The sequence below is a fragment of the Mucor velutinosus genome (genome assembly GCF_035048745.1).
Source record: "Mucor velutinosus strain NIH1002 chromosome Unknown tig00001567, whole genome shotgun sequence".
NCBI classification, from domain to species: domain Eukaryota; kingdom Fungi; phylum Mucoromycota; class Mucoromycetes; order Mucorales; family Mucoraceae; genus Mucor; species Mucor velutinosus.
The window spans coordinates 649273-663886 of NW_027041896.1; the positions used below are offsets into that span (position 1 = coordinate 649273).

Consider the following 14614-nt stretch of genomic DNA (forward strand, 5'->3'; position numbering starts at 1 on the left):
TATTATGACAATCTAAAACGGCCTTGGACGCGAGAAAACGCAGCTCAAATGCACTCAGATTTTGCTGTATCAGGGACACTAAGGACTAAAAAGGGGAAATACCAGTATGCTGCTTGTCCGTATACAAAGTAGCTACGTGTACGTAAATGTAAAGCATCAGGTAAGAATCAGATCCACAGAAAATATAAAGGGTTTTTATGTGTAAGTGAAGGTGTGGAATTTGAGGCTTGATAGACTAAAATTCACGGAAAACAAAGAATAAAAAAAAACAGTAATGTCAACTTGATAAAGGTATGTTTTATTATCAAACTGACAGGTGTAAAATAAACTAAAGTCTCTCTACTGGCCAGGTAGATGATCCTTCTTATATACTACAACAATGGATAAGAGTTCTATTAATTAGATTGACAAATAAGTCAACTCAGATCAACTAATGTCTAATCATGCTAAAAGACAACTCCAGCAAGCTAATCATGATTTAGCTCTGTCTGGATGAATAATTAGACTCTCATCCGAAGTACCCTGATCTATCCTTTCTATAAGGATAATTAATATCGATCTAGTAGCATGTATCCGATGGGTACAGTCTTCTTAGTCTATATTAATAGTACATATCTGAGTGTATATCGCTAAGCATATATCTCTAGCATGTATCTGGATATATGGCATGTCTATAGCATATCGTATGCATGTCTATAGCATATCGTATGCATGTCTATAGCATGTCTCATATATAGTACAAGTCTGTAGTACATAAAGTATCTGTAGCTAGTACCACGGATATAAGCATGTGTCTTATAGCGTGGATCATAAAATGCACATCTGAAGCAACAAGCTCATATTGCATTAATCTTGGTGTCTATCCAGATATGGTAAACATCCGTAGTCAATGTCGGAATACAAGTATAAGTCTATAGTGCCATCCATGTCCGTGGTGCCATCTATAGCCTATATCTTATATAGTATGAATCTTATAGTACTAGCGTATCTGAAGTCCATATCTTCTTATAGTATAAATCGATATCGTACATCTAATCCAGTGTACATACAGTTTATATCTAAATCTGGTAACTGGATGAACTGTCGGAATGCAGATCATAGTGGATGTATTCCACATATGCAATCTGAGATCTGATCGAGATATAAATGGAAGTAGATATAGAGAGTGTGCAGGAAGATGTTATAGCCTTTTAGTTGAATGGATAAAAAGGTGCTTTATTAATATTAGATTTGAACATTGATTTTATCCAATATAGTTTGTGTAATGTTGTGCGCTATCCAGGTTAATCGCTGTTTAATGTTCCTGGTAGCTGGCGCTCTAGGTTTAAACCTGCGCTTCTTATTCTTGTTTGTGTTTAGTCTGTCAATGATATCCTGCAGATCTAAATCACTGTCAGAATACCCTTCAACCCTGACATTGAAATATATTCTTTTACTTTAATAAGTAGTTATTAGGTAATTTTAAATTGCCATTTTCTCTGATTTATCAGAAATAAATTATTTATAAAAAGAGTATGAAATTAATCAGGTAAAGAATATCGTTTATTACATTGGAAATAAGAGGGTTTATATACTATTCGAATTGAGGGATTTGATGTGAGGATAAGATATTAGATGCGTTGATTTGGGTGATAGGATAATAGATCCAATCTATTATCCTGAACATGCCATTATTCGGATCGTAACTGAATCCTGTTTCATGTCAAAGTTTATGATCTGATGTGATCTGTGCTTTAACTAATTGCTCCTACGCATTTGGAGATCCGGTTTAGAATATGATACATCATTCTCGTGCAATTTATAATACGTTTAGTAATTTTATGAATCTTACAGATAATAAAATCTCTCTGTTGCCTACAGTACTATAGTTTAGCTATTCAAACCATTTTATTCATGTGGAAAACTACACCTTCTCAAATGAGAATATCGATGTTCCCAAAAGAGCACATCGATGTTCTGTGAGAGCATCAGTTGGGCCGTAGTGCTTATATATTTCCCATATTGAAATCGATTCATTGTAAACTCTTTTATATACATCTCTGTATTACTTCCTATTTTCAACTTTTACTTCAGTTTATTTGCTTATTCTAGTTGGACAACTATAAACGTTATATGAAAGAAACTGTTATGTCAAAATACAATGTAAAATTGAATCTGCCAAAAAATTACGCTTTTATTGAGAATGCATCCTTGGGATGCATTTATATACTTTTCATTATGCTAGGGTTTACAGCATGATGATGAACTATAATACAAATAAGTCTACTATCTACCCAACAATTGATTTATAAATCATGATTAGCATGATTTACCTAAAGGACCTAAGAATAGCCTAAGACCTTTAGTGTGAGACCTTGCTATGACATTTGATATAACAGAAACACTCCAGATTAAAGTTAAACTCTAGAATTTATGGAGTGTAACTTTCATCAAAAAATATAAAAATTGGAGAAGCTGGGCGTCGATCCCAGTGCCTCTCGCATGCTAAGCGAGCGCTCTACCATTTGAGCTACATCCCCATCTCTTTCCGTTTTTCATCACTTTTTGCCACCTTCCCCCGGTAAAAAGTATTTCCTCACTATAAAAGCGGTTTATCTCGACAACTAGTTCACCAAACAATACCAAATTACAGCAGTAGACTTGCGTTTATCCATAGTTTATTGTATATTAATTTCAGTCTTGTTGAACAACTTGCCAGTTTCTTTGAATCTTAGTAATTTTTCACAAAATGACTACGCCAATCTCTCAAAGCCTACAAGGTTTTGACATCAGTCAGTTGCCCATGTTACTTGAGCACATTCAGCAGCAACTTGCCTCAGTTCAGGAGAAAGTACATGAACATGACCACCTCTTGGAGCGTATGAACAAGTTAGAAGAGGAAAACCAAGCCCTAAAAAAAAATCTTTTGGCCAAGGACCTGGTAATTCAAGAATTACAGGGCCAACTATCACGTGGAACTACTCAAGCCCCTACACCTGAGGTAGATCAGGAACGTCCGTTCATCTCTCAGGTCGTACAGTCCCAAGATCCTGCTACTACTGCTAGTACCACTACTGCTACCGATACTGCCACTAAAGGTAGTTATCTCTCTGCTGCTCGCTCTGGAGCTAAACGCCCTGATCCTGTTCGTACAGCCAAACGCCGTCTTGCTGCTGGCCGTCTCTTCCAATCTGCTGCTGTTAAGGGCCAACAGGGATACCAATATGTCTACCTTGGTAGATCTGGTAAGATCCAGCGCTCTGAGGTTCGTGCTACCCTCCGTAAGGTTGGTGTTGATACTGGTCGTGTTCTCGACATTTGTTTCCCTGCTTCTGGTGTTATTGGAGTTCTGGTCCATATCCAATATGTCGACACTTTTCTTGCTTACATGCACAAGTGCGAAGCTGAGCTCATCGAGAATTTTGAGCCTCTGGATCCCAAGCACATTGCTGATCCTCAATATGCAAACCTTGCTATTGCGGATCGAGAACAACTGATCTACGAGTTTACAAACACTCGTGCTCTGCAAACTCTTTCCTTCCTTCGTCCTCTCAATGTCAGTGGTGTTGGAAAATACTTTGTCTCTGCTGGATGGATTTCCCAAGAGGAACTTGATACAGCTGTTTCCGAAGCCATGGGCCGCCTTGCTGAAAAAGAACCCAAGAAGGCTCAATTCTTGCTCAAGCGTAGAAAAGCTTCTGACAGCAATGACTCTGCTATGGAACTCTAATGAGCTCTATAATACATCAGAGTCATATCAACAACAACCCCGTCCACTCCTTTCCTGTCTCTCTTTCCCTTTGGAATGCCAATGGTCTCCGTCAATCAGTTGTGCACGATGTCCTCTCACATGTATTGGATACGCATGTTCTCCTTGTCACTGAAACTTGGCTTCTATCTGGTTCTTTCCCTTCCGACTGGTCTCAATTCCATCTATATGGCACAAAAGTACCTGGCGCTTTTGGCCGTGGTTCTGGTGGTGTTACAGCCTTTGTCTCTCCTTCCTGTCCTTTCTCTGTCTCTCAACTCCCGTCTTACAATCCTCACACTCTGTCCCTTAAGGTTGGCACCCTTACGGTTCATTGTGTGTATCTGCCTCCACCCTTATCCTCGGATAAGGTGCTCTCGCTCCTTCGCTCGTTACCTATAACTAGTGATACAATCCTTTGTGGTGATTTCAATGCTCGCTTTGGATCTCTACTAGGTGATACTACTGCTAATCCCCGTGGTAACTCTCTACTACCATGGATTGAGGAGGCTTCGTTGTCGATCCTCAATGAGTCTCTAGCTTATGGTACACCCACCTTTACAACATTTCGGCGACAACAAGAGGTACACAGCATCATTGATCTGTTCCTTACCAACATTGGCGAGACGGCTATGTTGAATTCTCAACTGGTGGTTGACTCTGATCTGTCCCTTGGTTCTGATCATCGGCTGATGATACTTACTTTCGAGTATGTGCCCCCTCCCGATGATACTCTTGGTTCTGGTAACTCTGGTGGTTTGGCCCCTAGACGGCAATGGAAGCTCTCGAAATTGAGGAAAAAGCGGCCTTTGGGCTTGCTTCGTGAATCCTTTCGATCTTCTGTTGCTCCTTTGGTTGATTCTCTCTCTGGTTTGGTCTCTGCTCCTGATGGAGTTCGTCCTGATATTGATGCACTCAATGATTCTCTGAATTGTTGTTTGTATGAATCTCTTGACGGGTCAATTGGTGTGAAATCTGGTCGCCCTGGTCACTGGAAAAAGTACTGGACACAAGAAATTGAAGATGCAGCTCGTGAAAGAGATGCCTCATATAGTCGATGGCGATGGGCAAGTGGCTTTGCCAAAGTTGAAACATGGGGTATATATCAAACTGCTCTTAGACGTTTTCGCTCTCTGATACAGGCTGCCAAAAGAAAGTCGTGGAACACATTCTGCTCTAATCTGGAAAAGGATTTCTCTAAAGCTACTGCTGCTATCAAACGCATAAAGCGAAACAAAGAATCCTCTGCTACTTATAGCCATCCAGATGGTCCAGCTGCTTCAGTAACAGCAATGGCATCACATCTTGCATCTGTATACAATGGTACACTCCTTAACTCTGCTTCTCGTCCTGTTGCTCCTGAACCGAATGTATCGGATCTACCCTACAATGATCCCTCTGTTACAAATCTGTTTGATGCTGATACTATTGTCTCTCTGATTAAGCGATTGCCAAATGGAAAAGCTCCTGGTCCTGATCATCTGAAAGCTGAAATGCTGAAGGCTCTAGCATCTGACATTGCACCCGTATTGTCTCTGCTATTTACGCTTTGCTCTCAATGGTCGTACACTCCTGTATTGTGGCGTCATGCTCAGGTCTTTCCCATTTACAAGAAAGGTGATGTATCTGATCCTGCAAACTTTCGTCCAATTTCGCTCACTTCGGTGATGCGTAAATTGTTTGAATTTTCATTGATGCCTGCTCTTGATGAACATTCGCCTGCACTTGATGTTGCTCAAGGTGGTTTTCGTCCACAACGTAGTCCTCTGGATCAAGCCCTCTGTTTACATGACTTGATGCATGACTACTTCCTCACTCATCACCACTATCCTGTTGTAGCCTTTCTGGACATCAAATCTGCATACGATACAGTGGATCGCAACGTTATTTGGGATGCTCTTGCTCATTCTTCACTACCTCGTCCAATCCTTAGTTTATTGATCAATATGTTCGATGATGTACTAGTCTCTGTACTGATTGCAAACCACAACTCTGACCCTTTTTCGCCTGCTACTGGTGTACTCCAAGGTTCAGTGCTCAGTCCGCACTTGTACTCTCTGTACATCAACTCTCTGCCTGCTGTTCTTCGTGCTGCTGTCAACCGTGGTACTATGGTATCTCCACCCGGAATGCATCCTGTTCATATCAATAGTTTACTCTTTGCTGATGATGTGGCCATATTTGGCTCTCGTACTGATGTGCAAACCATGTTGGATGTCGCTTCAGATCACTCGTTCTCTCTTGGCTACAGATGGAAACCATCAAAATGCGCTGTACTTTGTGCTCCTACTGCCTCTACTCGTCATCCATTGTCTCTATACGGTGAACCTCTTCCTGTGGTAGAGGAATTCACGTATCTTGGTATGCCGTTTAGATATAAAGGTCTGTATGCCCCTGGGATTCTCAATCTGCGTGCTTCTGGTGCTATCAAGACAATAGCATTATTGAATTCGGTTGGTGTCAATCGAAATGGTTTTTCTCTGTTGCTTTGTGCTCGTTTGTATAAAAGCTTTATTCGACCCAAGCTGGAATACGGCTTAGCTATATCTCATCTCTCTTTCCGTGACTTCAAGGCTCTTGATGCTCTGCAAAATCGATTGGTTGGTATGTTTGTTGGTAGTACGTGGTACAATGTTGCCAAACATTTGACCTGTATTCCCAGCATGAAGCATCGATATAATGTCCTGGCAACACGTTATGCTCTTCGTGCTGATACTCTCCCTGATGATTGCTTGTTGGTTCTGCTTCGTCGTGGATTACTGTACACTCGTCTAGACAGATTTATTTGTCAAAACCCGTTGTATCTGACACTACCTGATCCGCCGCCATTCACCACTGCTGGTCTTACTGAAGTCTTTGATTCGTATTGGCAAGATCAAGTAGATCATCAACTTGCTGCTGCTGCTGTTTCTGGTACCCAGACCCTCCTCCGTGCTTGTCGTCGTTCTGTATCTCGTCCAGATCCCATTTTGTACCTACCAATTGGTCGATCTGCTCGAAGTCGCCTTGTTCGCTGGCGTCTTGGACGTTTCACAAACATGCGTGAAGAGTGTCCGTGCGTGATGGGTGATTTTATATCTCGAAATCACTTTCTGACATGCCGTGCTCTGGATCGAACACTTCTCGATGCTCTGCCTGTGGCTCCTCCTGGTATTCATCGTATAGACTATGCCCTTAATTGCTTACCTGTGAAAGCCTCTGATGGTCCTCCATCTTATTGGTCTGCTTTGCTTGCTCTGCTTCATGCCATTGATTGTTTAGTGCATCCGCTGGCTGTCATCCCTGCTGATCTTGATTCAGGGTTGTTATGGTTCTCTGCTAGATAGTCTCTTCATTGATGAACGTTTGTTGTTTTGTTTTCTCGGTGCGATGCCACGGTGGTAAGTAATTATCAAAGTTCCCATCCGTTGGTCATTCCTCCAGATCAAATCAACAATACCAGTATTCATGCCGTTCCTTTGCCACTACCACACTTTCCTTTTTCCCTTTTTCTTAGTTAGTGTCCCCTTAAGGGTTTTTTGTACCTGCTACTCTTTTGTTTCTAGAATTCTAGGCTAATGCTCCCATCGAGTGCCCATTGAATTCATGTATATAATAAAAATCAACGTTAAACTGAGCTACATCCCCCCACCAGATCCAGATCCTGGATCGCTCTGGTTTTCTGCTCATTGATGAACGTTTGTTGTTTTTGCTTTCTCGGTGCGATGCCACGGTGGTAAGTAATTATCAAAGTTCCCATCCGTTGGTCATTCCTCCAGATCAAATCAACAATACCAGTATTCATGCCGTTCCTCTGCCACTACCACACTTTCCTTTTTCCCTTTTTCTTAGTTAGTGTCCCCATAAGGGTTTTTTGTACCTGCTACTCTTTTGTTTCTAGAATTCTAGGCTAATGCTCCCATCGAGTGCCCATTGAATTCATGTATATAATAAAAATCAACGTTAAACTGAGCTACATCCCCACCTTTCTTTCCGCTAAAGAATTTTTTATATACTTTCATAGCCCGAATTATATCGAAGATTCCTATAACCCATCATCTCTCATCAAGTACTTGCTATATCAATACCATAACCGAGCAAAACACTTTTAATAAGATTACACCTGCTGACACCCTTTCGTCCGGTCAAAAAAGGCCAATTTCAACCCTCTCTCCACCTTTCTTTGCTGCTGATATCTCTCAACATTTAAAAGCAAAGAAAATGCAACCTCAAGACCTCTCCAAAGCATCTCATTTCACATCTTCGATCGATGTTGACCCCAACTCGATTGACTTTGGTCTCACTTCCCTCCCACCTGCTTCGGCCACTGATCAAACTGCGTTGTCGACCTTTATGGTTGAGGTCAGACATCGTTTGAGCAGATTAGAATCTGCCCATGCTGAAATTGCGCAGTTGAAAACAGCCCTGGCTGAATCAGAGGCTGCTAGAGACGCCCTTGCGGCTCAATTGGCAGCTATCAACGCTCAATCCACCACCAATGTTGCTCCCACCACCATAGACGTTGTATCGTCGAACACTCCAACACCACCATCAACAACATCTGCCTCCAAGTCTACCCCCAGCTACTCCCAATCTCAAGTTACAGCACAACCATCTTTTGCTGCCGTCGTTGCATCCAATGCAGGTGCAAAGCGTAAGAAGAAGCCTGCTGCTCGTCCTCCTCCATCTGCCACCAAGGCATCCGCTACTCTTGCTCGTCTTTTTGCTCCTCAAAGTGATATACCATCTGGTTATCAATTTGTGTACTATGCTACTCCTGTCCGCCGTCGTCTTTCTGAGCTGCGTCGCCTTGTTCAAGGCGTAGGATTGAATAACTCTCGTGTGCTGGATATTCAATATCCTGTACAGAATGTGATTTCTTTCCTTGTTCACAACGACTATGTTCTCACCCTCACCAAAGCCATGCATCTCCATGGTCGTGGCTGCTCTCCGTTGATTGACTTTGATCCATGTGATCCAGTCAATCTCAAAGATCCCAAATTTGCTTCTCTCTCTCGTGATCTGCGTGTCCAAAAGGCCATTGAGGTCGAAAACCTTCGCTGCCTTCGTTCGCTGTCTTTTGTCCGTCGCTCTGTCCGTGTTTCTGTTGCTCGTTCTTTTCTTTTGTATGATCGCATCAACCAAGCCCAATTTGATGCCATTTTGAAAGAAGAAATGCTTGCTCGTTCCTCCTCCTCTGCTGCTGCTAAACCACCATCCCGATCCTCTGATCAAGAGCGTTTAGCCAAGAAACAACGTTTGAGTTATCTTGGCTACCTCTTGCATCATGATGCTGAAACTGCCTCTCTTTTGGCTTATGCTGTCTCCCCAACTCTCTCTGCTACCAAGGATTTTGAAATGTCAGAGCCTTCTGATAACTGATTGACACCTTGTTGTTGAAATCGTTTTGCTCTCTCATTCCCACTCTCATTGTTTCTGTTTCTGCTGCCTTTGTGGTAGTGTCCGTATTCACTTTGTCCTCCTTCTCTGCTTCTTTCTCGTTTGGTCTTTGTCTCTCTACTCATTTTGCTAAATGCAAATGCCTCGTTTTCTCCTTTTTTTTCTTGCTTTTTTTGTGCCACTGAGGTCTGTGGGTTTATTTTGTCTGTGCTGCTGTCTGAACATCGAGGTATCCTCAATTGCATTTCTCATACACCATAGCTTCTTATTCTCTACCCTTTTATCTCACTTGTTTTACTCCTTTTTCCTGCCTGTACTTCTTTTTTTACCAGTTTAATTTTTGGTTTAGGACCTTTTTTCCCTTTTCTGGACACTTGCATGTTGTTCCTGCATGGAGATCAAACTATTAATTTAAGCTTTTTTGCTGTACGTCGCTTCTCAGGACTTGCAACTAATGATCCAAAGATCGCATGCATATAAGTCTATATTTTTTACATTGCTAATTCATTGTAATCAATAAACAACCATAAATTTTCGCCTGAGCTACATCCCCATGGATGCTTGAATGGCTCACTTGGTTAGAGCTTCATGCGGAAGCAGTGAGTATGCCGAGAGGTCGTGGGTTCGAATCCCACCTTCGCATCCATATTTTCCGCCTTTCTAACCTGGCATGTTGCTCGGTATTTGTGCTTGCACGTTTAGGTGTGCTGCGGTGCGTCTGGCCGGTTTCTACCTTGAGTCCTGTTCGTCTCCCCCGTCTTGCGGCGCGGCCATTGCCATTCCTCCCTCTGTTTCTCCTCCTCTCTGGTGGGTTTTGATGCCGTTTACTTTATTGGTCCCCTCCCTTTAGCAGCTTCCCTCAACCTTTAATTTAAACATGCTTTTTCCCGCCGAATCACTGTTAGTCTTGCAACATATGATCATACCGATTCCGCAGTTGACTACAATTGTAAATAAATAAAAATCCAATATTAAACTGAGCTACATCCCCATCTCTTTCCGTTTTTCATCACTTTTTGCCATCCTCTCCGTAAAAAGTCTCCTTAGAATCACGAAAAACGCTATTTTCCCAACAATCAGCAACTCAATCAACTCCAAAACTATACCAGTATACTTGCCTTTAGTCTCTGTCTATTGTGTTATAGTTTCAAGTTTATTGAACATCTCCTTCATATTTTTTTGGATCTTCAACAATTTCTAAAAAAATAATCAGCAATATGCCCGAGTTTCAGCACCCAACTGATATGAATCAGGTTACTGTTATCATGCAACAGTTACAACAACAACTTGCCTCTCTCTCTGAACGTGTTAATCAACATGATGGTATTTTGGCTCGTCTCGATGCTTTGGAAAAGGAAAACCAAGCCTTGAAAAAAATTTTACACGACAAGGATCTGGTCATTGAAAAATTGCAAGCCACGTCACAGGATTCTGTTACAAGCACCCCCATCAAAGGGGCATCTGGATCCACCACCTCTGCTACTGCCACCACTGATTCTGGTACTATTAGCTATTCTGCTATAGCTAAGAAGGCTGCACATCGCCCTGATCCCACTAAAGCTGCTAAGAGAAAGTTGGCTGCTGGTCGTCTCTTCAAAACGTCTGCTGCTAAGGGTCCCCAAGGATATCAATATGTATATATTGGTAGATCTGGTAAGATCTTACGCTCTGAAATTCGACGCACTCTCAAGGCCATTGGGGTGGATACGTCTCGTATCCTCGACATCAACTTCCCTGCCTCCGAAGCTATTGGTATTCTCCTGCATACCCAATATGTTGCTGAATTCTTGGCTCTGCTCCGTGCAAGTGAATCGGAAATATTGGAGGATTTTGACCCGTTGAATCCTGCTAATATTGCCGACCCAAAGTACGATGCCTACTCTGAACACGATCGAATGGATCTTATTGCTGAGATGGTCAATGCTCGCAGCGTAGATGCTCTGTCCCATATCCGCCCACTTAATGTGAGTAGTGTTGGCCGTTGGTTCCTAGATCTTGGATGGATAGGTCAAGCCGAACTGGACGAGGCTGTTGCTGGTGCTATGGACCGACTAAAGGAAAAAGACCCTAAAAAGGCTGCTTTCTTGTTCAAGCGTCGCCGCGATACTTCCACTGATTCTGAAATGGAGATCTAATGTCTCTTAACAATGAATCATGGTCTGGTAATATGAATAATGTGTCTGTCCCCCCGGTTTTTGTCTCTCTCTCTCTTTGGAATGCGAATGGTCTTCGTCAAACAACAGTTCATGATGTTATTTCTCATATTGTTGATACTCATGTTCTGTTTGTAACTGAAACTTGGCTCACTTCTGGTTCCTATCCGATTGACTGGTCTCAATATCACCTGTATGGTTCAAAAGTACCTGGTGCTTTCAACCGTGGTTCTGGTGGTATCACTGCTTTCGTCTCTCCTTCTTGCCCCTTTACGGTCTCCCAACTCCCTTCATACAATCCGCACACTCTGTCTCTCAAGGTTGGCACCCTAACGGTTCACTGTGTTTACTTTCCTCCACCCTTATCCTCTGATAAGGTGCTCTCGGCCCTCAGCTCATTACCTATGACTAGGGATACTATTCTCTGCGGTGATTTCAATGCTCGGTTGGGTCCTCTGACTGGTGATGCTATCTCCAATGCTCGTGGTAATGCTCTCAAACCTTGGTTTGACGAACATTGCTTATCTGTGCTTAATGCGTCTTTGGCTTTTGGTGTTAAGACTTACTCTTCTTTTCGGCAGCAGCAAGAATTGAGTAGTATTATCGATTTGTTTCTGACAAATATTGGTGATGTTGCTTTGGTGAACCCTCAACTGGTGGTTGAGTCTGATCTGTCTCTTGGTTCTGACCATCGATTGATGTCACTTACTTTCGAGTATGTGCCACCTCTTGATGACACTGTGGCTCCTGGTGATTCTGTTCTGGCTCCTAGGCGGCAATGGAAGCTCTCGAAATTGACGAAAGAGAGGCCTTTGGGCCTACTCCGTGAATCCTTTCGATCTTCTGTTGCTCCTCTGGTTGTTACTCTCTCTGGTTTGGTGTCTGCTCCTCCTGGTACTCGTCCCGACATTGATGCACTCAACGGTTCTTTGAACCAATGTTTGTATGAATGTTTGGATAGCTCAATAGGTGTGAAGTCTGGCCGTCCTGGCCATTGGAAGAAATACTGGACGCAAGAAATCCAAGACGCGGCTACTGAACGGGATCGTCTCTACAGTCGATGGCGGTATGCCCTTGGGTATACTAAGATTGATTGTTGGGTCTTATACAAGCAAGCTCATCGCCGTTTTCGCTCTCTGGTACAGTCTGCTAAGCGCAAGTCCTGGCATAAGTTCTGTGGTGCTCTGGAAAGAGACTTCTCAAAAGCTACTGCTGCTATAAAACGCATCAAGCGCAATAAAGAGTCTTCACCTACGTACAGTCACCCAGATGGTCCTGCTGCTTCTGTTGCTACTATGGGCTCTCATTTGGCTACGGTCTACGAAGGTGCTCTATTAAATACTGCTTCTCGTCCTGCTCCTGTCACTCCTATGGTCTCTGACTTGCCTTTCTGTCTCCCTGCGGACATGTCTTTGTTTGATACTGATACCTTGGTACTGTGTATTAAACGTCTGCCGACGCATAAAGCTCCTGGTCCTGACCACATCAAGGCTGAGATGTTAAAAGCTCTGACCTCAGAAATTGCCCCAGTGCTCTCTCTGCTGTTTCACCTCTGCTATCAATGGTCTTATACTCCTGGTTTATGGCGCCAAGCCCAGGTGTTTCCGATTTTCAAGAAGGGTGATGCTTCCGATCCTGGTAATTATCGACCAATTTCGCTCACTTCGGTGGTGCGTAAGTTGTTTGAGTTCTGTCTCATGCCGGCTCTGGATGAACACTCCCCTGCTCTGGATATTGCTCAAGGTGGCTTCCGTCCTCAACGTAGTCCTCTGGATCAAGCCCTCTGCTTGCATGACTTGATGCATGATTACTTTCTGACTCACCGTCGCTATCCTGTGGTGGCTTTCTTGGATATCAAGTCTGCTTATGATACTGTCGATCGTAGGGTTATATGGCAAGCCCTGTCTGGTTCTACACTTCCTCGTCCTGTTCTGGGTCTTTTGATGAACATGTTTGACGATGTCTCAGTCTCAGTCTTGATTGCTAATCATACCTCTGCTGCTTTCTCTCCTGTTACTGGTGTACTTCAAGGCTCAGTACTCAGTCCTCATTTGTATTCGTTGTATATCAATTCCTTACCGAATCTTTTGCGTTCTGTTGATACTGGTGCTACGATGGTCAGTCCTCCTGGTGCTAGTCGTCCTATTGCCATCAATAGCTTGCTCTTTGCCGATGACGTTGCTATCTTTGGGTCTTTGTCTGGTGTCCAGTCTATGTTGGATCTTGCTGCTGAACACTCTGTCTGTCTTGGTTATAGGTGGAAGCCATCTAAATGTGCTGTGCTCGGTTCTCCTGCTGCCCTCTCTGATGCTCGTCTTACTCTCTACAATGAGCCGCTGCCGGTGGTAGATGAGTTTGTGTATCTTGGTATGCCGTTTCGATATAAAGGGCTACATGCTCCTAGTATCTTGTCTCTGCGGTCCGCTGGTGCTGTCAAGGTTATGGCTCTGCTGAACTCTGTTGGTGTCAACCGTAATGGTTTCTCTCTGCTGCTCTGTTCTCGTCTGTACAAGGCTTTCGTTAGACCCAAGATTGAGTATGGCCTCGCTATATCTCATCTTGACTATCGTACCTTTGAGGCTCTTGACAAGCTCCAAAACCGGCTGGTTGGTATGTTCGTGGGTGGTTCCTGGTTCAACGTTGCTAAGCACATTACCTGTCTCCCTTCAATGAAACATCGGTATAATGTCTTGGCAACTAGGTATGCTCTTCGTTCTGCTACTCTACCTGAGGATAGTCTTGTGGTGGTTCTTCGTGGTGCTCTGTCGTACACTCGACTGGATCGGTACATCTGTGAAAACAGTTTGTATAGATCTCTGCCTGACCCTGTCCCTTCATTTGCTGGTCTCAAGGCTCACTTCTCTGACTTCTGGCAAGATCAGGTTGACCAACAACTGGCTGCTGCTACTACTACTGGTAAACATGTTCTGCTTCGTGCGTGCCGTCCTTCTGTCTCTCGCCCTGATCCCATACTGTACTTACCTATTGGTCGATCGGCTCGTAGTCGTTTGGTTCGTTGGCGTCTTGGTCGTTTTGCAAACATGCGTGAGGAATGTCCCTGCATGGATGGATCTTTCATCTCTCGAAATCACTTCCCTCAATGTCGTGCTTTGGATCGTGATCTGTGGGATGCTCTGCCTGCTGCTCCTCCTGGTGTACATGTCATTGACAATGCCCTGAACATGCTGCCTATAAGTGGTTCTGCTGGTCCTCCAGTATACTGGTCTGCGTTACTATCTTTGCTTCATGCAATCGACTGTCTGGTCCACCCTTTGGCTACTATCGCCCCTGATCCTGATCCCGGATCATTGTGGTTCTATCCTCCCTCTCATGGCTAACTGAGATGAACGTTTGG

General features: G+C 43.4%; 4 protein-coding genes and 1 non-coding gene across 5 annotated transcripts; 4 read left to right on the forward strand and 1 right to left on the reverse strand.

Moving 5' to 3' along the window:
• Nucleotides 1–2446: 2446 nt before the first annotated feature.
• ATC70_012090 lies at nt 2447–2519 on the reverse strand. Its single transcript has one exon. It is a non-coding gene; the product is annotated as a tRNA-Ala (tRNA).
• A 209-nt stretch (nt 2520–2728) lies between these two features.
• ATC70_012091 (uncharacterized protein) lies at nt 2729–7053 on the forward strand (the record flags this gene model as incomplete). Its single annotated transcript, XM_064831273.1, has 2 exons — nt 2729–3601; nt 3730–7053. 2 exons carry the CDS (start codon nt 2729–2731, stop codon nt 7051–7053), a joined length of 4197 nt encoding a protein of 1398 aa, XP_064688141.1.
• An 874-nt stretch (nt 7054–7927) lies between these two features.
• Nucleotides 7928–9088, forward strand: wc2_1 (white collar 2 type of transcription factor; the record flags this gene model as incomplete). The annotated part of the gene is made up of 1 exon (XM_064831274.1): nt 7928–9088. The coding sequence occupies one exon, from the start codon at nt 7928–7930 to the stop codon at nt 9086–9088; it is 1161 nt and encodes a 386-aa protein (XP_064688142.1).
• A 1235-nt stretch (nt 9089–10323) lies between these two features.
• PCL1_4 (PHO85 cyclin-1) lies at nt 10324–11241 on the forward strand (the record flags this gene model as incomplete). The annotated part of the gene is made up of 1 exon (XM_064831275.1): nt 10324–11241. The coding sequence occupies one exon, from the start codon at nt 10324–10326 to the stop codon at nt 11239–11241; it is 918 nt and encodes a 305-aa protein (XP_064688143.1).
• A 32-nt stretch (nt 11242–11273) lies between these two features.
• On the forward strand, nt 11274–14597 carry ATC70_012094 (uncharacterized protein; the record flags this gene model as incomplete). The annotated part of the gene is made up of 1 exon (XM_064831276.1): nt 11274–14597. The coding sequence occupies one exon, from the start codon at nt 11274–11276 to the stop codon at nt 14595–14597; it is 3324 nt and encodes a 1107-aa protein (XP_064688144.1).
• Nucleotides 14598–14614: the final 17 nt, after the last annotated feature.